The sequence below is a fragment of the Calidris pugnax genome, unplaced genomic scaffold, assembly GCF_001431845.1.
Source record: "Calidris pugnax isolate Ruff unplaced genomic scaffold, ASM143184v1 scaffold1, whole genome shotgun sequence".
NCBI lineage: Eukaryota > Metazoa > Chordata > Aves > Charadriiformes > Scolopacidae > Calidris > Calidris pugnax.
In genome coordinates this window covers 6,641,973-6,667,347 of record NW_015090800.1, presented here as the reverse complement: position 1 = coordinate 6,667,347, position 25,375 = coordinate 6,641,973, and the positions used below count along the sequence as shown (strand labels likewise).

Sequence of the window (25,375 nt, the reverse complement as noted above, 5' to 3'; positions counted from 1 at the left end):
TGATGTTACTGAAACTTTGCAAGTAGTAAAAGCTCCCCTTTTACATATTAAAATCTGACACAAGCAGTTACTATACATTAGGTAACCTAATATAGCAAAGTGCTGACAGGTGGAATGAAAATATTAACCACTTGTGTTCAAATACATTCATTTTCAGGATTAAAGTGTGTCTGACAAGCTGTGTGTATAAATGGTTTCTGAAATAGGAGCTATGTGCTGTGGGGACTTGGAACCTGATGGGAGAGTCTCTGGAGCACTGATCCTCTGCTCAACTGGTGGAAAGTGGCAAAAGGGCAATTAACTTCTTGCAGTTAATCTATCGTTTTAAAATAGCTGTGCAGAATTAAAAGTTCACAAGGAAAAAGGTGTATTGAATCCTTTTATCCTCTATTCTATTTACTCTCCCCTGAACAGCAGGTGTGTTGCGTGGTGTGGCATGTTGCATAGTGAGGTGTGTTGAGGGGTGTTGCGTGTAGAGACATGTTCAGGTGTGTTGTACACACAACATCAGATGTTGTGTGATGTGTGTAGAGATGTGTTGTAATGTGTTGTATGTTGATGTGTGTACAGATGTGTTACGAGTAGAGATGTGTTGAGGCATGTCATGGCGTGTTGAGGCATATTGGGGCATATTGAGGCGTGTTGCGTGTTGAGGCGTGTTGATGAGTGTTGTGGTACGTTGATGAGTGTTGTAGCATCTTGCATCTTGGGGTGTATTGAGGCATTTTATGCCATGATGAGGCGTGTTGTGGCATGTTGAGGCTTGTTGAGGTGTGTTGCATGTTGAGGTGTGTTGTGTGTTGAGTTAGGCCACGGGTCAGGGCTTACAGGGTGATGCCAGCAGATCGCTGCCACTGTTCCTTGCAGAGGATGGCGGTTGTGGGTAACACCCTTTTAGATCACTTTTGTTCATATAACACGACAAGACAGCCTGTCAGTGCAGAACCACTCTCTGCAAGGCAATTTTGCTCATTTTTGTCCACCCAATCAGCAGTTTAAAAGCTTTCCTCTTCAAGCTCACCAGCAGAGATGGGCAAGGTCCTTTAGTCTCTGTCTGAGTCTTCGTCCTCCTTACCATGGAGCAGTGCGTGCAGAGCAGATTGCCAGTGCAGAACCCCCTCTCTTGTCAGCCCATCCGTGATTAGGTGGAGCTTGGTTTCCACCTTCCTTTTAGTTTGTTTGGTCTGATGTGTATTTGACTTGGAATTTCTATGTCAAAGTGCTCCTGAAGCCGAGCAGATTACCTGTGCTGTCTGCGTGTGTTTGGTGTGTGCAGGCTGCGTACGTGCTTTCGGGGGATTTGCTGGAGAGCAGAGCACATCTCTGTGCTAATCTGTGAATGCAGAAACACAGTCAGATAGCTCCTTCGATGGAATTACAGAGGGAAAAGGGGTATTGTCATGATTTGCAGACCTAAAAGTAGTCTGCCTCAGGAGTTGATCTATATGAGGAGATTTAAGTTCTATCCTATAGACAAGTGCATTTTCTTCCTTCCTTCTTTTGCTCTTTGTTATCACTGTAAATAGATTGTAAATTACAACAGTGATTTTCATGGTGTTGGCAATATTGGTTATAATCAGTCTGCGAACGAAGTTGTCTTCTGGATGCCTCTCTTGTGTTCTTGTTCTCTAGGAGAAATATTGCAGTATATATCCCAGCCATTAAACCCACATCTGGTTTGGGCAGACGTAATTTATTCAGTTCTCTGTGGAGTTTTAAAAAGAGGGGCAGAAATTACACGTCACAGGTTAAGTGACATCTTTTCCAAATGTCACCCTTACATTTCCTCCAACCTCTACAAACCTATTCCTATGCTTGTTGGGCCTGATTTGATATTAAACAATACTGATTTCACTGTCTTCATGTTAAAAGGGCCTTAGTTGGAGGCATCATCATTGCATTTTTCCGTATTGAACAGAGCAGTTTTCCCTGGTCCCTTCTCTGAGTTATCACTGCTTTTTTGCAGCCCCTGGAGGTGAAGAGCGTTCATCTTTGGACATGGGAGTTAGATACAGGCAGACTACTGAAATGAGCCTTTTTCTCCCTTTTCTCTAGGGGCACCTTGTCCCTGGGCTCTCCACATCACAGCACCCGAGCTGTGGCTGCTTCGTCCCCAGACACTTGGTGCTTGTAGCGATGCCTCTGCAGTGAGGAATAAATGAAATATGCCAGTAGTTCATGTCCACGTCTCTAAAGGCAAAAAATAAAGGGGAGGAAAAGCCTTTTTTGGGTCAAGAAGTATTCAGGGAGCATCTAGGCTGGGTGGCAGTGCTGTGTGTGCTCCCAGGTGCCAGGGCTCATCCTTCCAAGGCAGGGACCAGCCAGGAGGGTGTTGTGTCCTCTGGGTTCTGCTTCACAAGGACACGAGGAAGGATGGTTTAGCTAAAAAGCCCATGGGTAAGGGCTGGAAAGAAGCAGGCATGTGCCTGTGTGAATAGAGTTTTCCCCGCTGCTTCGGCAGCACCAGGGCTGAGGTGTGAACAAGGCAGCAGCTGATGGCAGGGCCAGGAGAGGCAACCAGTTGCCAACCCAAGGGGAGGTGGTGTGGCCACTGGGGAGGGCTTTTTAACCCCTCTAGGAATTGCTTCCCGTGACCAAAGGGAGAATCTGAAATGTGATCTCTGCTGTTGGGGGGGTGGTATTGCGATACTGATGCATTATTTTGGGAAAATTCTGTGTGGCCCACTAAAGAAAAAGCTTTAAAAGATTTATCTGCCTAATCCTGCTTATCTGCTGTAAGATCTTCACAAAATCTCCCGGAGAGATTCAGAGCAGCATCCGAAAGCACAGACCTCCCCGGCAACTCCTCTTCCCTGGCTTTTAGAGGCTGGGAAAGAGGGAGCGTGGCAGCTCCCTGCATTTGTAATTCCTCCAGCTGATGAGCAGCAGTCTTTTTTCATAAGCAGCCAATGATCTTTATGTTTGCATGCTGAAAATGTTCAAATAGTTCTGATTAATAATCTGGAGAATGATCCGTGGCTTCTCCCAGATGGAGTACAGGGCTGGAATTAACTGAAAATGGTTTAATGATGGTGTGTTACTGGTAATTATTCTGTGGCTTTCATTCTGCTTTCACCTTCAATGAAACGTGTTCCCTCAAAGGACGCTCGTAGCAATTCTTAAATCCTCTAGTAACTGCAGAAATGCAGGTGGAGAGGGTTCAAAGCTTTGTCTAGAATTCAGAAAATAGCATACAAATTGGAGCAGAAAAATATGATAAGGATAATAATTGGTTTATAACTTATATTTCTAATATATTATTGGCATTCTATCGTGTGAAATGTCAGCGTGGTACTAACTTGCAATATATAGAAGGCCTCCAGAGCCAGGTAACTAAAGTCACTTTTGTGTCTGCTGTCCTCTGTTTGAGGGGGTGTTTTTTCTGCTGCGTTTCTACTTGTTGAGATTATTAAAGTGTAGAGTTTTATTTCTCCCTCTCAGTCATCTCCTGAGGCGTTGGATGTCGCTTCTGAAAAAAGAAAGCGATGACTTATTAAACTCATGGGCTGTATATTTTTAAGACTTCTGAGGAGGTGCAAAGACACTTATGTCAGTAATGTATTCCTCTGAGAAGGTAACAGCATTTGCTGTGCAGACACCTATTGGGCTGTTTTGTTTAGTTACTAGAGTCTTGAGGCTACATTGCTTTAAAAATAAATTTCTTGTGATATGGGATGGCAAGGTGCTGAACCATAGCTGCATGCAGACCCAGATGTTTATTTCTTCCTTCATACTTGTTTTCTTGATATTTTTTGAGAGGTAGGAAGGGACTTCAATTTGACCATAAAAATACGGTCAACCTTTTTTGCCTGTGTGGTTAGCCAAAATTTGGTCTTTGGTTGCCTCACTGGAGGAATTGGTGAAAATAGGTACATGTACGCAAAGTCTTCCTGTCTGGAAACAGAAGGGTTTGGTTACCAGGGGTCATATCCCTGCACTTCTCTTGGGTCAGGCTCTCCTCCCTGTACATCCCAGATGGCTTGTCAGACGTGTCAGGACCCGAGTCCAGCATTCAGCAAGGGTTTCCCCCTCCAGGCGTGCCTCTGCCTACATGTCACCAGCTGAAACTCCTTGCCCAAACAGCTCAGATCCCAGATCCTATTAGGGTGCTCCTGTTTGGGGTGCACACAGAAATAGATGGGTTTGGGGTCTGGAGACTGCTGTCCTCGCCAATACCACCTGTGTGGAAGGACTCTCCAAGCACATGCTTTGGTCTTTGATGTGGGCATCTCTAGGTTTGCCTCTGGGTAGGTCTATCAAAGGCAGAGAACCACAGGACCTCTGTCCTGCCTGCCTACAGCTTCTGTAGAAAAAGCCATCTCACAGCAGTCCTTCTGGTGTGGTGCCTGGCATGGGCACTTCAGTCTGGAGTAGAGGGACCAAGATGGAGACAGGTTTTGGAGGGTCCCTTTGACTCAAGTGTTGAGTTAGGGGAGAGTGGGTTCTTGTTTTCTTGGTGGGTTTTTTCTTTTTCTTTTTCTTTTTCTTTTTTTTTTTTTTCCCTTACAGATTTAGGCTATCCCATCAAATTCTGCCAGGCTGTTTCCTCCCATAGATAGAGCCTTATTCATACATCCCACCAGGCAGCAGAGCTGGAGCACTGCCCTGGGCAGCCTTTGTGTTCTGCTTCGCCTTGGTTTTGCTCTTTAACTTCTGAGTGCCAGAGAGAGACAGAACAGGTGACTTCATCAAGTGACTGGAAGGCTATAAAGTTAAAGACTTTTTTTTCAGTGTATTTGAAAGATATTTTTAATTTTAATAAACACAACCACAGTAATTAAGTAATATAATTGTGGAGATGCAGCCTTCATGTGCATTAAGACGCTTATTTCTAATGCTTGATAGGTTGTTCTTTACAGTGTTATTTCAGCTTTTTTTTAGAAATAATTTATTAACTTATTTATTCTCCGCACCAGTTGAGCGGTTTGGTTTTCAAGGCTTTGACAGAAGGCTATGGTATTATTAGAAGCCTTACAATCAGACTAGAAATTCCTCAGAACAGAGTTATCTTGTTCTGTGTTTTGTTATAGTATCTGGACTAAAGGAGCTTGGACACTTGGGAGTTTTAGGTTGGGAGCTTTAAGGTTGCTCAGTTTCAAACCTGGTGACCAAACAGCTGCTTTCAGACAACAGCTTCAGATGAGAAAAAGAATCAACTGGACATAAATCAGCATGTAGCAAAGAACGCAGGCTTTCTGTGGTATTTAGGAACCCAATGCAAAAGGAAAGATACGGTGAAGATAGAAACGTGATTAATGCCAGGAAGTCAATACTGTTTATAACCTTTAGACATAGGTTCACACAAAATCACAGTAGTTATTATTGCAATGACGAGGTTCTCTGAAATAATTCCTGGAAGTACCACGGGAAGTGGAGAAAGGAGAAGTACCACCTCTCACAAAGGAGGAAACTTTTAAAAGTTGTTACTTAAAATACATCATTGTATTTTGTTTGTTCATTCAGACACCATTTTTACCAAACTTCAGCAAATGCAGTAAAAACCAGTGTTGTTGGGTAACCCCAAGTAAAAGGATTTTCCTGGTGGTGGCATCAGCGATCTGCAATTTGGGTAGCACAGAAGGTCTCACTGGAGACCCTGGCCGGCAGTGGGGTTGTCATCCCTTGGGTGCGTGCTGGTTCTCCTGCTGCTGTCAGATGTCCCAACCTGTCGGATGTCCTCTGGCTCCCAACCCAGGCTTTTTTCCACTCAGGCTTATCTTCCCTCTCTTTGATTTGCAGCCGCTGGGCCAGCCGCAGCACCACCACGCAGCGGAGGAAGGACCGCCTGCGGCAGCACTCGGAGCACATCGGGCTGGACAATGATTTGAGGGAGGTAGGTGGCATCACCTGTGGGGAGCACGAGCCGGTGATCCAGGAGATGCAATTTAGAGAAATGACGTGTTGCTACTCCGGGCAGTTTCGTTGCTACCGTAGGGTTTTTGGAGGTCTCTGCAGCCATTTCGGTTAGATACTGCTTGTCGCGGATGCCCGTGTGTGTTGTACAACTTCAAAGCACACAAAAGAAATGAAATGCTTTTATTATTTTGGAATAGTAATTATTTTGGAAAAAGAATACTTGCTGATATGGACCCCAGTGATGTACCTGCGTGTGGAGAGCAGAGCCCTGGTGCCTGCCTGAGTGCAGCTGCTGAGCTCTGGCCAGGATGAAGGTCTCTGCAGAAGCCAAGTCCTTGAATAAATGTCAGCACTGCAGAGACGAATGCAACAGGACTTTTTTCTTTTTTAAAGGACTTTTTTCTCTCTCTGTCTTACATAGATTCTTGCTGTGAGTAAGCCTGTTTGAAAGGTTAAGACTTTGGGGCCTTTTTATGCCTAAAGCTTGGAAACTCCCATGCTTCTTGTAAATGTCAGTCACAGACACGCATTTCTTTCCCTTCTTTTCAGTTTCATGTCCTTCATTAAATATATTCTGCCGTATTTTTCCACTGATGTCCATGTGCTTCTTTTGTTTGTCACTAGCAAAAATAGAGCATCCGTGCTGTTTTGTGGTAAATTTTGCTGAATAATGTCAGCCAGCACTGGCATTTGCACTCCAAAAGAACCTGAAAGGATGAGCAGCCTCTTGAACCGCAGCTTCAAACGGTGTTTCATGGACACACAGCAAAACAGCACTCGTACATGTTGGTTGCTATTTTTGCTAACATGGCTTTGCAACTATATTTTAAACGTTGCCTTGTGTGTATATCTCAGCAGAGCCTTTTCAATGTATTTGTCATGTATTTACTTTCTTCTTTCTTTTTTTTTTTTTCTTTGGTTGTGGATCATATGCATGCTTCTTTTTGCTTTGTCTTTTCTTTCTTTCTGGCTATTCTGCCATTGGGGCATCTGCCTCCTCTTAGCCATCGGAGGAGCTTTTGCTTCGTCAGAACTCAATGGCCTTCTGGGAGTGGGATCAGGGACCACCCCCTCCTGCACGGCCTCCTAAAAAATCCTTCTCTGAATGCTGCCTGGTATGTTTTAGTTTTTTCTCGTTGAAAGCTGCTTTTGAGGTGGTGTTAGCCTGAAGAACCGCTGCCTTCACTGCGTCTCAAACCTCTCCCTATCTCGTAGACTATGAGCACATCCCTGTAGCGCTTGGAAGTGTGGTTATAATCAGAAAAGTAGCTGGAAATCTGTTCTAGGCTTCCACACCAGCTCCCTGGCAAACACAGTGGCTCCAAGGCTGAAAGACAATTTTGTTTTCTTTTCCTTTTTTCTCATCTTGCTCGCCTGGCAATTCAGCTTCGGGTGCTGAATCCAAAAAACACTGCTTTTTGAGTGCTGGATCATCACATCCCAGTGTGGAAGAGAGCGCTGGTGCGTGTACACTGATGAGCAGGCAGAGGGCAATCAATTGGATCTTACATCCCACCCTTATTCTTCTCTTGAATTTACAAGAGTTAATATGTTTTTATTTCAGTGTAATAACAAGACATACAATGAATAAAGTAAGGTTATCCATGTTTTTTACTCTTCAGACTATAACCGCACTTTGCATTTTATTTATCCCTTTACATCTAAAAGGAAATATTAGATTTCCTAATTTATATATTCCCTGTATTACTTTTTCACTGTTTTCATTGCTAATTTTTGCACTGAGTTAGATGGAAGTCACTTGTGAGATTGCATGCTGAACAACACGCTTTCATCATCTGTGATTCTTTTTTGTTTTTTATTCCCACATGTAGATTTTCAACTATTTTTAAGTCCTTACAGTATTGGTGCCAGTGCAGTTACCTAGCTGAGCACTTTTATTGAACACAACTTTCCACAGCAGAACCCAACGTTCTTGTCTTGTCTATGGGACTGATGTTTAAGTGGTTCATGTCTGAATTTTGTACTGAAAAAACTCCAATGCATCAGAAAACTGCACTGCCCATTAGAAAAAAAAAAAAAAAAAAGTGAGCAATTTCAATTAACTTCAATCTGTTTGGATTTTGCTTCAGCCAAATAAATTATTTTCTCCCCAGATAGAATGCAACAGCCACAGGGTCCTCTTAGTTCCCCAGAAGACCCAGCCACCAGCAGCACTAGGTCACTGTGGTCTGCTCTTGAAGGAAGAGCGGTCGTTGTCACATACTGTCCCCCAGAGAGTGGGGGATAAAGTGGGATAAAGACATGCTATGGCAATGGAGCATTCCCACACCAGGCCATGAGCACTGTGCTTCCAGACTGTTTTGATTTGGCAACATTCTATCATTTTACTCTTTTTAACAAAAACTTTATGAATGATGCTTTGGCAACTTTTTGTTAGGCTTCACATTTGCACACCTAAACGTGGCCAAATTCTTAGCTTTGCTCAGAGTGTAGCCCTCCCACTGATGTCAGGGGCAGATGACACTTTATTGATTGGTTTGGGGTTTGGGATCCTAAACGTCGGTTTCATTTAAAATGAACTTCACTTGTAATTAAGAAGTTAATTGAGAATAAAATCAAGTCTGAATTTTTTTCCCGACATAAATTGTCTAGGTGAAAAGTAATGGATTAAATCTTCCTCCTTCATTAGGTGTATTTCTTTTTCTTGTGATTTCTTTGCAAAGAATTTTTTTCCATTCATGTACAGCCTGCAACAAATTAAACAAATGGCTTTTAGGGTTTTAAATGTTTTTTAAGTGAAAATCAAGTAACAGTGGAAGGAGACTTGGTATTTTGATTTTATTGCTGAATGAAGGTATCACACTTTAATGCACCTGGTGTGACTAACTTTGTGCTAGTGGCTAACAGCACAGTTCACTAGCTAACGTTGACTGTTTCAGTTCCACACAGGAAAATATCTTGTTTTTTCTACTGTCAAAAGGGACCATGCCACTTCTCCAGCCCAAAACTTAAGCATTGGATAAATCATGATGTTGTTCCTAGATTAACACTAGCTCATTCCTTTTCATGAGCATTTGCTTGCCTAGGATTAGGATGAGGAGAATCCCTCTGACTTGTAATATCTAAAATTATTCTGTTTATTTTTAGAAGTACATGCAGGAGGCGAGGAGTTTAGGAAAAAATTTAAGGCAGCCCAAACTCTCAGACCTCTCTCCAGCTGTGATTGCGCAGACCAACTGCAAATTTGTGGAAGGGTTACTGAAGGAATGTCGCATGAAGGTAGGTCCTACCTCTTCCCACTGCCTGCTCTCCCCTGGCTTGCACTGAACCTAAACTGCATCTGCAGATGGTGTCCTCAGAGTCCTTCACCACCGGAATGCTGTTGGTCCGTTGGTGTGCCAGGCTGTTGCATGGTGGATGTCTCTTTAGTGTTATATTTTTCAACTACTAGGAAAGAAAGGAACGTATTATCCCTCTTCTTTTATGCAGTCAAAGTTGGTGAAACGAGTGAAAATGACAGGAAGGAGAATCGGCATGATCAGACACCTGAGGGAGGATTTCCTTTAATTGTTCGTATGTAAATGTAGCCTAAACATAACAGGCTGGAGACCCTCAGTCAAAAAAGGAAGCGTTCAGTGCATGCAACTGTTGTGCGCGTTGCTCATGCACAGCAACTGAAGTATAGCAGTTTCTAATATTAAAGAAGCCTTTAGAACCATAGCAATATAATTTCTTTGTGTCAGTTGCAGCTGGTGGTATACTGTATTACCTGAGTTTTAAACTTTAATAGCTGTAGCAGGAAGAAAAACAGATCCTGAGTAAGACTGAAAATGTATGTAGCTCTGTACTCTGTTTTTGGTACTGGTCGGTAATAGATCACCAGTAGGAATAGGACAGTAGATAAAGGTTACAGAAATAAGACAGTATGGAGAAATCATACAAACTTTGTTTTTTATTATTCTTTTTAATTTGCGGTCTCTGTAAAGACATTTGAAGTTTCTCTGGTCAGGCCATTAGTGAGGGTGTCTAGATTAAGCATGTTTAACTCAGCTATAAATTCTGTCCCTTGTTGGATAACATTCTTAGAAACCTTTGGGGATTTTTTTATTATTTTTTGTAAAGACTAAACGCATGTTGGTAGAGAAGATGGGTCATGAAGCAGTCGAACTGGGGCATGGAGAAGCCAACATAACTGGTCTGGAGGAAAATACATTGATTGCTAGTCTCTGTGATCTGCTGGAAAGAATCTGGAGCCATGGTCTGCAGGTCAAGCAGGTTGGTAGCTGGAAACTCGGGACTTTGAATGTACAGCACTCTAGGAAATACTGAATGCCATCTCTACCTCTTAAGGGGCTACTCAGTGGTGTCATTCCAATGTTAACTGGGGAGGCATCTTTGAGATCAGAGTCCCTGGATCATATCCTGTGAGGTCTTGGGGTTTTTCTATGGGATTTGTTTCCTTGTTTGTTGGGGTTTTTTTGAGAGGAATCTCTGGAAATTGCAATGATGTTTCAAATAGATGTTTGGTTTCTTCTCTTTCGACCTTAGAAGGGAAACCTAAGGAGAGGCCAAAGAAACAAGGCGGGTGGTGTGACTGCTAGACCAGTGTGATGATCCTCTCCTCTTCCTGAGGTCTCATGGCCCAAGAGAGGATTGATTCTCACTGCTGAACGTTTGGCCCTTATTTTGCCATGTTCACTGGCCTCTTTTCTGTTGCTTGATTTATTTAAAGCTACATACTGCACATTCAATTTTCAGGGGAAATCTGCATTGTGGTCCCATTTACTTCAGTACCAGGAGAGAGAAGAGAAGCAAGAGCATAGTGCAGAGTCCCCAGGTGAGTACTTGGCAATTGACCCCACGAAGGTTCCACCACGGGGACGGGCCTGGGAGGAACAGTGCAGCCACACAAAACCCATGCAGGATTTTTGGCATATTTGCTTGCTAATATCACATTTACATTTTGAGACCTTTCATAATCATTATGAAGATGCCTTGATGTCTGGAAAAAATAGATGGACATTGTTAGAGGCAAATTAACATACTTGTTATCCCTGTCTGGAAAATCACTCGGTGGCCGTTCTCTGCCTTCATTCCCTTTTAACCAGCATTGAGTGAGGTGTGAGAAGCAGTGCTTCTGCAAGAGGTGATTTCTGAAGGAGCTGCAAGTGTGGAGCTGTGACTAAGACAGCTGACACTTTTCTTTCAGTGAGCATAATTTGTCTCCCAAATTCCAATGTGGGATAACTTCATGTTCGATAAATCGTGATACTGCTGGATGGGCCCGTTCAGAAGTTGTGTCATCTCTATAATCTCTATCTGTTTGTGCCTTGGTTTAGCCTTTTGCAATCATTAAATTACTTCTGTGTTGGGAGAGAGGTTGGTTTTCTGATGACCTTGAGATCTTCCCTCCTGCAAGCTGCTGCTGAGTATTGTAGCCAAAGTCTCTGAACTTTAGTGGGTCATCTTCCAAGGACTCTCCAAATCCTGCAGATGGGAACTTGTATGATCAGTCCTCAAAGACACATCTATGGATGAACTAGTCTTGCTCATGAAAAGACTTTGTAATAAGCTTCAATGAGTAACGCAGTAAGCAATCTGGCTGGCAGGCACAAATTCCTGAGAGCACGATGTGTCACCACAAAGCGGTTTGATCAGAGTAGTGGAGCACAGAAATGCGTGGCTTCCTTAGCATCAAATATGCTACTGTAACTTAATTTTATCTCTTCTTTCTCAGTTGTGAGCTTTTCATAAAAACATATTGCTAATAAAACTCATCACCGTACAGATTTCTGTTAATGTATTTCACATACAAAAAGGAAGCTGTTAGATGTCTGAGTTCAGTGCTGGATTAAGGAAGGAATAGGTCATTTATTAAGCATTTTTCATTCTGTCTGCTTCTACATTTCCAGGATAGAGTTAATGATACTGCACAGAAATATTGCAATTACCAGCCACTTAAGATTGTTTTCAGCTGTATATAAAACAAATGCATTGCAGACCATAATGTAATTTTATATTAACTTAATCTATTTTCTTCATTGTAGTTGCTGTTGGAACAGAAAGACGGAAGTCTGATACAGGAATTACTCTGCCTACTTTGAGGGTTTCCTTGATACAAGATATGAGGTACGGTTTCCTAAAGCATTAATTATGGTTTTAATTGTGTAGCATAAGGTAAAGATTCTCAATGGCTTTGAGTTTACAAAGGCTAAGGACAATTAAACTTTCTCCTTAGCCCAGATTCAAATCTACAGCGTGTTGCCTTTTTATTATGCAAAACTTTTTTGTGTATTTTTGATTTATTTTAGCTAAAAGACAATAAAAACCATACAAGTTGTACTGGGTTATTAGTTTTCTTAGGCGGGTTCTTCTAGCAATAAAGCCAACTTCTACAAATAACAGCAGATATGTTGAATTCCTTGGAATTTTATACAAAAAACCCCAACCAAACAAAAGCAAAGCCCCCCAAAACCCAAAAAATGAGTACTTGGTACTCTTTTTGTATGTTTTAATGTACTGACTAAGCAAGGACAATTGATAGACAAAGCAAAGGGACATAAAAACCTGCTTGCAATGCCTGAGCAATATTCTTTCTTTTCAGTCAGTGCATTTTATGTCAAATAGTAATAAATGTACAAATTTAGAAATATAATGAGACTTAGTATTTGGGTGAGTTTAAAGTTGGGATGTGAAGTAAGGGCAGGTGCTCTGTGGGAGACCACAGCCTGGCTCTGGGGAGCTTTTTAGGCAACGTTGGTCTGGAAGAGGAAGGATTAGAGACTAAGGAGGGGTGGATGATGATGTGCTGATGTGACAGCACCAGGCAGTTATTCTTCGGGGCATCTCCTTGATCAAGCCAGTGCCAGGTCAGGCCATTCTTTTTGACATTTTGCTTGCCACGGCTCAGCATCGTGCTGGGGTAAAAGTGCCATGAAAAGAGGGGAGGAGTAATGCAGTAATGCTCATCTGTAGAGAGCGGGTAGCAATTGCTAGCAATTTAATGTGTGAGACAATGTGAATATTCTGTCTTGTAATACCATATCCTTCTTCCACGTGAAAGTATGGCAAAAAATCGCATGGTAAAAATAGTATTAGTTGTAGTTAGTTCACAAAAACGTGATTGCGATGATGTGGTTTTTACCGTGTGTGCTATTACAGATACTTTTTTTTCAATGTGAGATCACACAGATTGAGTCAGACTTTTCTGAAAGAAAATTACAGTACTTCCCACCTGCAGTGTGTAACCTTTTTGTAGTTACGTAGCTATGTACTTTGAGTCTTGTGCTCTGATTTTGAAGAACGTGACATCCCGCGTAAGGCTGAAACAACACGCGAAAGAGGGAGGGAGAACGTATACCGTGCAATGAGGAGTACAACACCGAGAGGTCATTTTGGACACGTGTCTGTCATTTTAGCATCCCTCTCATGGGACGTGGCAGCTATTTACTTAATTCAGGCCTGTGAGGCTGACGGGCATGTAGAGGGTCAGCCCGAGGGAAGGATGAAGGAGGATCTGGAGCGGAAAGTGGCGTGCTGGGAGGGGATTGCTGACAGAGGCAGCCGGGCAGGCGTTTCATCTTCTGCCTACTTCCACTTGAGTAACGAAAGCCCAGCAGATCTGAGCTCTCTTGCTTGAATCAAGAGAGTGTTTCTGCTGATTTTTCAGAGGAAAAGCGGCAGAAGCAGAACGCTACCTTTTGTACTATCTTGGGCATTCGTGACTGTCCACGGACATGCCTGGTCATAGAAAATGCTGGGCAGATGGTGGGTTGAATTTTTGCATCCGTAATCTCATGGCATGCTTTCTCCTGCTTGGAAGGAATGCTGCTTGATATTTGTTTGCACACACAGATTTATGCTGAAGTTAGAGGGATAGGTAATTGTTAAATTGTCGGGGTTGCAATGCTAACTGAACTAATGTTTAGAGGATTAAGCGTTGCCTTAAGCACAGCTTGTTTTTGATGGCTCATGCAAGGTTATGTAAACAACTTAAAAAGCAGGGCTGAATCACAGTCACGCTCTCAATGTGCAGTGAGCCCGTGCTACAGGTAACGTGGTGTGTCCTCTGCCTCCTGCACGAAGCCAGGCATCTTAGATGTGGTAAGGAAGATGCTCAACATGTTTATTTTGGTTCTCTGCACGGAGAGGCTCTGCACAAGTATGTTTGGGGTATGCCTTTCAGCCTTTTTCCCGGGTGAGGATCCGCAGCATCTCTTCCAGCTCCCCAGCAGGTTCCTGCTGCAGCCTGTCTCCTGCGTGGCCTCACCCCTCAGGCACATCGCTGTGCGTCCAGCTGGACCAGCCAGCACCAAGCCAACTCCCCGAAACCTTTGGTCCAGCTGGGTTCAAGTTTTGGGTCCTTCCCCTTCGGGCAAGCTCTTCCTTGCTACCAGGGCTTGCTTTCATGCCTGTGTCATGCCTCCTCACCCACAGGGAGCTTTGCAGCGGAGGGTGCGAGCCCTGGGTGCTGGTCCCACAGCAGTGATGCTTCACCTGCTGCAGTCAAAAGCAGGGTGAGCAAAGAACCTGCTACCAACACGGGACGAGCTGGTACGGCTCGTTTCTGACTGTGCTGGGATCAGGAGCAGTCACCATCCTCGGGGGCATGGCGATACTGAGCAGCTGTAACCTCTTCTGTCAGCACAGCTATTTGCAGAGGATGTCTCTCGTCATACCCCAGGCTTACATTGGACAGGGGAAAAAAGATATTTTATTTTTTTATTACTGATGGGATTAGAAGCAGGTCCCAAACTAGGGAGTTGCACTGAAATTGCCGTTCAGTGCCCTGACAAGAAGAGTTTGCTGCGTGGTGGTGAGCATACAGTGCTTACACTTAGGTCACCAATAAAAATAGAGATGTTCTGACTCACAACAGAGAATGAAATAAATTTGGGCTCCTGAATGCTCTATTCTGTTACACTTGGCTTTTGCTGACAACAAGACTGATTATTCAATCTTTTTAATATTTCCGACAAGCTGCATGGTTGTAGATCCTTATTTTTCCCAAATGCACAATTAATGCCAATCCGGTCTGAACCAGAAACAGGTAATGAAGAGGTACAGGGCATGCATGGAATAAGGTTGAGTCCATCTGTACTTGAGTCTTCTCACATATTCCACTCAGCGTTTCATATTAGATGTAATTCCAGCCGAGCACCGAGGGGGGAAGGGGAGGGAGGGAGGGAGATGATAGTCTGTGCTTTGATCTTCCCATCTCAAAAGACTTGAAATGTCTGAGGAGGGTGTCTCAACACGATGTAGTCGAGTGTGGTGCACCTCCTGTTTCTCAAGGACTCCACATCAGCTGTCTGGGCTGGAAGGTCTAGTGCTGGCAGCCACTCTCTGAGCCAGGAAAGCCTTTTCCAGTGCCAGGAGCCAGGCTCTGGGCAGTGATTCAGCTGGGAGGCATCGCTGCTGACAGAGGGAGGCTGCTGAGCTTGCTTATAAAGGGCATATTACTTGTATGTGATGGTAATGTGCCCTCCTAGGTTTGTTTTACAGCTCACTGTGAGTTCGTACTTCTCACCTGGTCCATCAGAGAACTATCTATGCGTCATTTCAGGAAACAGCAGGAAAGTTTCTTTAAAAAATATATTTTTTTTCCTTTTTTTTTTTTTTTAAATAGTTTTAAGTAACCTAGATTTTACCACTGGCAATGTACCACTACTCCTATTGATTGTTTCTTCCTGATGGTGCTTCAGATACACACGTACAGCACAGAGCCATGTGGTACGGACCCCTCAGCTTGGGTTGCAAAGGTAGATTTGTATTTTGAGAATTCAGGTTGGTTAGTCTGGTGGAGAACAGTGCTGCTGGGCAATGTCTGGTATCCACCTCGTTTGTTCAGAGGGAACATGTATTTCTGGACAGCACTAAGTTATATTTCGCAAATTTGTCCTTTAAGTCCTAGTCCTGTTAATTTGCAAGCTCTATAAACAAGAGAGTATTTTTCCTCAAATAATGCAGGGTCTAAATATAACGCAAAGCACACGCTTGGGTATAACAGATGGAGGAAAGCACGAGACAGTGAGACTCTACTAGTCACCATAAAAAGCATCAGTCACAGCGTGACTTTGTTGGATTTTCTTTAGAGTAAATATTGCCATATTCCCTAACAATCAGCAGTGTAGGGAGGGCCTTCAAGGAAGACGCAGGAGATGGAAAGTAAATCACAACAGAGGTCAGTTCAGGCTCAGCTGATGACACTTGGAGTCTGCCACGGGGGTTTGGAGGCCTGAATTGCCTGTGCATTTAACATGTAAACTGTGTGAAAATTAAGAAATCGCAGCCTTTTCTTTCCCCCGCTGGAAGCTGTTACTCATTTTTCTTGCTGGCTGGGGGGGGTTTGGAAGCAGCTTCACCCTGCCACGGCAGTTTTCTTCCTCTTCTAAAGCTCCCTGTGCTCCGAAACTAGAGTTTCTAGCATTCTCCAAATTGAAATATGGGAAGTTTAAAAAAAGAAAAGCAAAACCATAGAAGAAAGCCCCTGTGGAACAGTTCTGCTTTCCTACAGACCAAGCATATGGTGGAGGGCTGTTCGGATTGTCACTTACACAAGGGCCTTATATCCCTGAAAATGTGATTCTGCTTGTGACTGCCTGTCACTGTTTTTCCCGACAACCCCCTTTTTCTCAGATTTCCTGCTGCTGCCGCCACCAAGGGGTTTGTTAGAGCCCTCAGCGGAGATTGTGGTTTGCAGAACCTCTGAAGAGCTGTATTTGTCTTCTGCCCTCACAGACGTACCCGTTCGTGTCAGCAGCTTGAAGGAGTGACTGTGAGATAACCGGGTCTCACAAGGTCCCTGCTTTTTCTAAATGTTAGCAGTGTCCATGAGGACATCTACCTTGGGCGATACAAGGACGCGCAGATCTACCCCTGCTCACCTTGGCCAAGCAAATGCCAGGACACAGAGCAGCTGACAGTGGCTGTAGTGTGTCTGGGTTTCAACCTGCTGTGTCTGGGAAGGGCTGCCCCATGTCTCTGGGGGTCACCCCGGGGCTGCCGGGGGTCTCAGTGCCACGGGGCAGGTCTCTGCAGGGCCACGCTGGGGGGCTCTTTCTCTAGAAGTGATGTCAGGAGACATTTTCCAATTCAGCTGCTGCATCATAGAAGTGCCTATAGAAGAGCTGGGGAGGGACTCTTTGCCAGGAAGGGTAATGATGGGACAAGGGGAAACGGTTTTAAATTGGAAGAAAAAAGATTCAGATTAGATCTCAGGAAGAAATTTTTTACTATGAGGGTGGTGAGACACTGGAACAGGTTGCCCAGGGAAGTTGTGGCTGCCCCATCCCTGGAAGTGTTCAAGGCCAGGCTGGATGGGGCTTTGGGCAACCTGCTCTAGTGGGAGGTGTCCCTGCCCATGGCGGGGGGGTTGGAACTAGATGATCTTTGAGGTCCCTTCCAACCCTAACCATTCTATGATTCTATCACACTGGATGTTGCCATTGGAAGAATGTAGGATGTTTATGATTCATCTATTGTTATTTTTTTTTCCACCCGTTTCAGGCATGTTCAGAACATGAGTGAGATAAAGACAGATGTGGGACGAGCCCGAGCCTGGATACGGCTTTCTCTGGAGAAGAAGCTTTTGTCTCAGCACCTGAAGCAGCTGCTCTCCAATCAGGCACTTGCCAAGTAAGCTGGCTCTTTTTCTCAAAGCTTCAGTTTCACATCTTCCTCGGTGCTGTGTCAAGGTGCTTGGCAGGTTCTGGGCGCAGACAGGTGCCCAGTTTGGGTACTGTGTTTTCCAGATTGAAGGGCAGAAGGTAGCTGGGGGGAGGAGGTACTGCCCACTCAGCAGGGCAGGAGTCTGCTCATCAGCCTGGAAAAGCAAATCACAGTTTTCAGGAATGAGGTGTTAGGTTTTGGGTCAGATCAGTGCGTTGATCCAAGCCACTTTGCGGCGCTACGATCACTAGATCTTGTGGAAATGAAGCAGCAGGGCCAGGAATGCCCCTTCTCTCACAGCAGCCCTGCATTACGTTGATTCAAGCCAAACGCAGGCCCCCATCCTGAGTGCCAGTGAGCTGGGTTTAGAGGCCAGTCCTCATGGCCACTTAGCAGCTTCCCCAGCTTTGCCTCCTTTTACAAGCACAGGCACTTGAGGAAATGCCTGTGTAGGTGTTCTCTGACTTCATTTTCTCAAAGCAATGTATTTAGGGGGAAAAAAAAACCCTAAACCCAAACTTTATGAAAACATCCGAGCTACTGCATGCAGTTGTTAGCAGAACTGGCTCTGTGATGTTACATACATGATTCTGCCAGAAGCCACCAAATGCTCGAATCTGCTAACGGGAAGAAAGTGGAGTAGCTGGAGACAGCCACCTCTGGGTGATCAGCTAAAGGCACGGTGGCAGACCTCTCTTTTCCTGGAGTTTCATCTACTACATCTATCTACCCTAGCAGCTCTTTGGGGAGTCTGTTGCCTTCAGAGTTTGGGCAGTGTCAGAAGCTCTGTGCTTTCTCAGAGCGGGTCCAGCTTCACTCCTGGTGTGCCTTGGAGTGACACATGATGGATTCACTAAACTGAGAGTGTGGTGGGACAACCTCTGCTAGTGCTTGGTACCTTCCATGGTTTGGTGGCTTCTGCTTAGTTTTCTCTGTCGCAGTATGGAGCAGAAGGAAGATTAGGTTATTAGACAAAGCTGTTCCACAGTGGGATACGGGGAAGAAATGAGGTTGCTGTCTGTTGGTTTGGGTCTGCTGTTGTGAGCAGTGTGCTTTGCAGCAAAATCAAAACTGACCCTTTAATGAGATGAACACTGTAGCCTTGCCACTGCTGCATGGAGCCAAGAGTGGTCTGTAAAACACACGTGTAGCATAGGGGGTTAATGCCCTCAGTGAGTTTCTAGCACCTTCTATTAGCTGGGAAATCTCACTTTTTCATACCCCCCATGAAGATTAACTCTTCGTTTGGTGTTTTGAGATTCAAACACCTTTTAGGACACAAGGTGCTCTTTCAACAAGAAAGCAATGTGCTTGTTTCTCCCAGGAAACTTTACAAGCGTTACGCTTTCCTGCGCTGCGAAGAGGAGCGGGAACAATTTCTGTATCACCTGCTCTCGCTCAACGCCGTGGATTACTTCTGCTTCACCAGCGTCTTCACCACAATCAGTGAGTTGGACAGTCAATTTTTTTTCCCCCTTGAATAAAAATTAGTTGCTGTCATGATTCGTAAGAGCCGATGTTGCTGGTGCCTGAGTAGCTGAGCCCTTATCTGGGGAACCTCGGTTGTTGCTGCCTTGGCTTGTGGGTGCTGGGTGTTGCTCTGGGAAACCAGCTGGAGAGCCAAGGTTGTGTGGGAGTGCTCTGGATAAGAGCATTGCACAAAGGAGAGTAATCAGCAGAGAGTGCCACTGTAGCACTTGATTTTCCTCATGGAGTTGTATAGTTTCTTTCATCTTCCCCCCCACCCGACAAGTACTCTGCATCCTGGTGCTTCTTGCTGGCCTCTGGTAAGTGTGCATCCTAACAGCCTGCTCTTTGCAGACTGAGGAGGAGATGGAAATCTTGGGGGGTGAAATAACAAGGCACTGCTGTGCTGTGTATGTTAAATCTTTTTTTCTCTTTCCTTAAATTCCAAAAAGATTTCCTCTCTCTTCCTCTCTTATAAGAAAGAAAGTGGAGATTGGGTAGAAATCTGCAAATGCATCTTTGTCTGTCCAGCACTGGGCGAGGCGGAGAAGGCAGGACCCCCATGACATGACCTAATTATTTGGCTTCACCTTGGCAGCCCTTAATCTTCATTTCCCTGCCTCCTCAGAGTGAAGCGAAGCAAGTTTTATGTGGTTGTCAAAAGAGGCGCTCATTCTGCTTTTCCTCCTCTCAAAGCGATAGATCCCCTCAGAACTAGCACAGCGCAAAGAGATTTATTCATCCTTGATTACCTTGTTTCTGCGGGGCACCCAGCTTGGCAGCTTTCCCCTGTAGGACAAGCCCTTGGAATTTGAGGGTTAGTTTTTTTTAAGTGCGGCATCACTGTACGGCACGCTAAAGGCAAAAAAAAAAAAAATAAAATTAATAAATAAAAAAATTCTGGCTTATTTTAGCCAGTCCAAAAGGCAGCTTGTGAAACAGAAGGAAGGAGAGTGCCAGTGTGCAGAACTGGAGTCAAATCCAAATCGGGGGGGGTGGCCACCCCTTTGTGTCTTAAGCGGGTATGGGTGATGCAGATTTAAAGGCAAATAGTAACGATGGTAATAACGATGATAATTTTTTTTCAATGAGACACATCTCATTTGAGACTTTGGCTACGCCGTCAGCAGCATCACTGACATTCCCTCGCCCCCCCCACCATAACCTTCCCTCTGCCATTCCCTTTGGCCCCTTCAGCCGCCCGGGGGTGGCGATGCCCTTCCCGCAGAGCGGCTTTATCCCTTTTATCTCTTTATCCCTTCCCCTGGGCAGGCTGCGGGGCCGCCCTTGCGCCGTCCCGGCTCTGCCGCGGGGCTGCAGCTCCACCGTGCGGCACCGCTACCGGGAACCGCTACCGGGAACCGCTACCGGGAACCGCTACCGGGAACCGCCGGGACCCCCCCCGGCACCGGGGGCGGCTACAGAAGGCGGCACCACCACCACCACTCCCCGGTTTGTCTCACCCTGGACGGGGAGAACCCAGGAGGAGGTGGTCTCCACGTTAGGCTGCTGGGATATGGGGCGAGAACTTGCCTTTTTCATAGAATCATAGAATGGTTTGGGTTGGAAGGGACCTTAAAGATCATCTAGTCCAACCCCCCTGCCATGGGCAGGGACACCTCCCACTAGAGCAGGTTGCTCAAAGCCCCATCCAGCCTGGCCTTGAACACTTCCAGGGATGGGGCATCCACAACTTCCCTGGGCTACCTGTTCCAGTGTCTCACCACCCTCATAGTAAAAAATAATTCTTCCTGAGATCTAATCTGAATCTTTTTTCTTCCAATTTAAAACTGTTTCCCCTTGTCCTATCATTACCCTTCCTGGCAAAGAGTCCCTCCCCAGCTCTTCTATAGGCACCCTTCAGATATTGAAAGGCTGCTAAGAGGTCTCCCCGGAGCCTTCTCTTCTCCAGGCTGAACAATCCCAGTTCCCTCAGCCTGTCTTCATAGGAGAGGTGCTCCATCCCTCTTTTTCAGCTCAGTTGCGTCCAGTTTTGGGCTCCCCAGTTCAAGAGGGACAGGGAGCTACTGGAGAGAGTCCAGCGTAGGGCAACTAAGATGATTAAGGGATTGGAGCACCTCCCTTATGAGGAAAGGCTCAAAGAACCGGGGCTCTTTAGCCTCGAGAAGAGAAGACCTCTGAGGGGAGACCTCATCTACGTTTACAAGTACCTAAAGGGTGGGTTGAAGGAGGATGGATCTGGACTCTTTTCAGTGGTTCCCAGTGACAGGACGAGGGGCAATGGGCACAAGCTGGAACATGGGAAGTTCCACTCAAATATGAGGAAAAAAATTCTTTCTGGTGAAGGTGGCAGAGGCCTGGAACAGGCTGCCCAGGGGGGTTGTGAAGTCTCCTTCTCTGGAGATTTTCAAGACCCACCTGGATGCAGTCCTGAGTGATGTGCTCTGGGCAACTCTGCTTTAGCAGGGGAGTTGGACTAGATGATCTCTAGAGGTCCCTTCCAACTCTGACAATTCCGAGATTCTATGATTTTCAAGGGAGAGGCATGGTTTACTCCAGAAACTGTGTTTGCTCTGAAGGAGGGGGGGAAAAAAAGAAGAAAAAAAAAAAGTCAAGACTAACTTATTTTTCTCCCCTCTGTTCTTAGTGATCCCCTATAGGTCAGTGATAATTCCCATCAAAAAACTAAGCAATGCAATAACCACATCAAACCCATGGATTTGTGTGTCAGGAGAACTGGGAGATACAGGTGTAATGCAGATTCCTAAAAACCACCTAGAGATGACGTTTGAGGTGAGTACACGCTCATTACATTTTACTTTTCGATTTGAAACACGCTTCCAAATGAACACTGCTTTGGTGAAGGTTTATTGTCTTACAATCACAGTGTTTCAGGTTCTGTCAGGTTTTCAAGGTCACTGTATATTCAAATACATAGAGGAAAATAACGCTGCACTAGATGAAAGTTTCCTTTTTGAGTGTTCCTCGTGAGCACATATCACTTTTAATGACAGGCTTCACCGCTGTCCCTGTCCCAGCCCAGAGATGATCTTCTCCCCTAACTGATCCCTTCCATGTCTCCTTGTCTAATTTTCCCTTCCAGGGTTCATTTCTGACTTCTCATTTCTCTTCCAAGTTTCTTTTCCCTTCTTTCAGTCTGTCTTCCCACTTACCACCACCACCTTTTCTCTTTGCTTTTGACTACTCGGCGTTCCCTCCTGCTTTCCCACCCATCAGTTACAGGTTGGCTTGGTGCCACCCCAAAGCAGCTGGTAGTGGGAATGGCAGGGAAAGCCCCGTCAGGCTCCTGTAGCTCCAGGCTGTACCATATCCAGTAAGGAGTGATTTTGTAGGAAAATTTGCTATTAAAATTGAAATTCCATCCATTGAGCAGATACAGACTGATCTTCAACAACAATAGTAAAAAAAAAACCAAACCAAACCAAAAACAACCAAACCTCTTGCCAAATAAAGGTAGATTTTGACAGAGATAGAGTATTTTCATGATACAATGGCTGCCTCTCATTCAGATGCTAGTATTTTGTAGAAAAGAGCTGCAGGCTTCTAACAAGCAAAATAACATATTTTGGCATTTCTAAGGCCCATGCTAACACTGTTCTGGAATACTCCTTTGGCTGAAGCTTTCCTAAAATATCAACTTGGGTAGCCACCCACTATGGAAAACATCAGCCCAAGCTGCTTGTTTGGCAGTATTAGAAGCAAGGAAAACCAAGGGAAGTATTTAGGTGACGTTAATAGATGTTGCTGCCAGCCCCACCTACGATTACATACTGCACTGGAATTCACAGTCCCTTGTTTTCTTTGTGATGTCGAGAGTCTCATGATAGTGATTTTCATCTTGCCCAACAATAAGCAAATGGATCTTTGAAAATAATAAAGGATCTAGGGAGCGCTTCATGGTGTAGCATGAGTCACCTGCAGGTCAGTGTGCTCAAAATGCATTTTTGAAAAGCTGTTTATACTGAAGATCTGTTTCTTCTTTGCCCAGGGAAGAGGTTGAGGCACCAACCCTGGAGGTATTTAAAAGACAGGTAGACATAGTGCTTAGAGACATAGTTTATTATAAGAGTTAGGTTGATTGTTGGACTAGATGATCTTAAAGGTCCCTTCCAACCTAGACGATTCCATGATTCTACAAAACCACAGCTTTTTATGACCTCAGAAATTTGTAATTAATACTTCTCTAGAAACATTGTGAGTGCTCACAATAAAGAATGTAATCTCTTCACAAGCTTTTAATAGCTTTATTTCAAGTTATTTCTTTTCTTCTGTCTTAAAATAATTATTCTGCTTTTCAAAATGCTCTGCATGTGTAGTTGAAAATACTTACTGTATAAATCAAAGGGAACTGAACAAAAACATACATTTGCGACCATATGTGTGCATGTGGTGGGGGTGTGTGTTGTCTGTTGTTGTTTTAAAATTAAGTAAAAACTGTTATTCATTTCAGTGCCAGAATTTAGGGAAGCTGACGACCGTTCAGATTGGTCATGACAACTCAGGGCTGCTAGCCAAGTGGCTGGTTGATTGTGTCATGGTCAGAAATGAAATAACAGGACACACGTACAAGTAAGCAACAAGTTTCAATTTTCTTTGTCTGAATTTCTTGCTTATTAAATGTAGAGGAAGTAAGAAGGCATCTGTCTTCTCCTCAGTTGATGGAGCAGTGTAGGCTGATTTGGGTACCCGAGAGGGTTGGGTTGGTCTCCCCCACCCCCGGTTCTCTCATTTCAGAAGCCTTAGTTGAAGTCAAATGATTGGATAAATATTAAATGAGACTTGAAGGTAGGACTTTCTTTGCATTTCTCTGAGACAGGACAGACAGTATGGATACTTTCGAAGTGATTCATATGTTTGTGTCTAATTATTAAATCTCTTGATTTGAAGTAGTGTGTTAAAATTGTGCACAAATGAAATCTTTAAACCCCCAAGAGCTGGAATAATAATTTAGAGCAAGTTTTTGGTTTCATTTTCTTTTAAAAATATTCAGATGCCTAAGTACTATAGCAAATGTATAGAAACTTAGATTACAAAAAAAAAAAAAGGATTTGATGATTTCTTAATCTTCTGTTGAGTACATACCTCTTGTGTTGAAACGATCTCCTAACTCATTATTGGTTTTACAAAACATCTGGCTAAGCAGACTTAATTTAATTTTATTTTTTTTTCTAAATGTGGGCTTGGAAAAATATAATTCTGAGTAGTGAGCTCCAGAGCTCAGGGTTGGCCACAGTGTGTGGTAGAAAGTAGGAGGGAAGTGGGAGACAAGCACTGGGGGTATGGACATGTGCATGGATTTCCTTAGGACAGTGGATGAGGTCAAAAAGTACAGGAATAAAGGTGAGGTGAGGTTTGAGTAGGAGGAGACGTCACAGCCTCAGTTAGGTGGGAACTCTGTGTGGGGAGTTAATTGTTAATCACCACAATATTTGTAAAGGCTAAGCAAGAGTTATGGTTGCAAGTGAAAAATGACCTGATGAAATATGTGTATAACACTTTCTGTTGTCCTGTGCTTTCATGCAAGCTTTGCATATTTCCCTTTTGCTCAGGATGGAGGTGGACATAGTTTTCTCGTTGGGTTCTATCAGTTGTGGTGCAGGGGATGCTGCCTGCTGAATTCTGGATTGTGAAAAGTTTCTGGCTACAGCGTTTTTCCTGCCCATTCACAGTGTTTGTGGGTGCTAGCTGCCCCTCTAGCTTTGAGATCAAGCTTGGCTTGAGGTCACACGTGGCTGACCCGTGCTTGTGCTGGCTGTGTGGCAGGTTTCCCTGCGGGCGATGGCTGGGAAAGGGCGTTGACGATGGCAGTTTGGAGCGAATACTCATTGGAGAGCTGGTGTCCTCCACCTCTGACGAAGAGCTGGCGAAGCAGTGCCGTACCCCACCCCAGCAGAAATCTCCTACCATGGCTCGACGACTGAGCATCACTTCCCTCACAGGGAAGAACACCAGTAAGTCCTTTCCTTTTCCCCCAGGGCCCTAGAGAAGGGGGCAGCAACTTCTGAGAAATAAAGCTGCTGTGACCAGGAGAGCTCCTACTGAAGCAAGGCTTGGTGCAGAGGAACAGCTGCCAGCTGATGAGTTTTTTTCCTGCTCTGGTTTGTGTGTCTGCAGCTTCCTCTGTGACTGTACACGTTGCCTCTTTCAATGTCCCCATTGGACACTTCAGAGATAATGATCTCTTTCCTTGGAGCGTGGAGATATGAGATGAGGGAGGAGGAGGCAGCAGAATTTGCAGCATTTGATGCTGCTCAGCTTCCTGGCTCACTTTGCAGTCAGTGGGAAGACAGTCCTCTCTGAAGGGCAGTTCAGAGCCTGATGTGGATGCTGTGAGCTGCCTTCTGGAGGAGCATGTCTCCAGAGGGATCTTAGGTGACATCAACTTTATGTCTCTAAAATTAGCTTCTATGAGTAACTGCATCTGGCTACAACAGGGCAT

The 25,375-nt window shown here is 44.6% G+C and overlaps 1 protein-coding gene across 6 annotated transcripts in view; it reads left to right on the top strand.

The window, feature by feature from the left end:
- Positions 1 to 25,375, top strand: part of DENND5B (DENN/MADD domain containing 5B) — a 122,859-nt gene that overhangs the window by 90,080 nt on the left and 7,404 nt on the right. For 3 of the 6 annotated variants that reach the window (XM_014937393.1, XM_014937394.1, XM_014937392.1), the window contains 11 exons: positions 5,740 to 5,833; positions 6,861 to 6,971; positions 8,965 to 9,096; positions 9,940 to 10,092; positions 10,576 to 10,654; positions 11,865 to 11,946; positions 17,326 to 17,454; positions 18,812 to 18,933; positions 21,563 to 21,708; positions 23,387 to 23,505; positions 24,700 to 24,887. In XM_014937393.1, the coding sequence (XP_014792879.1) occupies positions 5,740 to 5,833; positions 6,861 to 6,971; positions 8,965 to 9,096; positions 9,940 to 10,092; positions 10,576 to 10,654; positions 11,865 to 11,946; positions 17,326 to 17,454; positions 18,812 to 18,933; positions 21,563 to 21,708; positions 23,387 to 23,505; positions 24,700 to 24,887 (1,355 nt within the window). The remainder of the gene's footprint in view (positions 1 to 5,739; positions 5,834 to 6,860; positions 6,972 to 8,964; positions 9,097 to 9,939; positions 10,093 to 10,575; positions 10,655 to 11,864; positions 11,947 to 17,325; positions 17,455 to 18,811; positions 18,934 to 21,562; positions 21,709 to 23,386; positions 23,506 to 24,699; positions 24,888 to 25,375) is intronic. The other 3 variants (XM_014937397.1, XM_014937395.1, XM_014937396.1) reach the window with 1 other exon arrangement.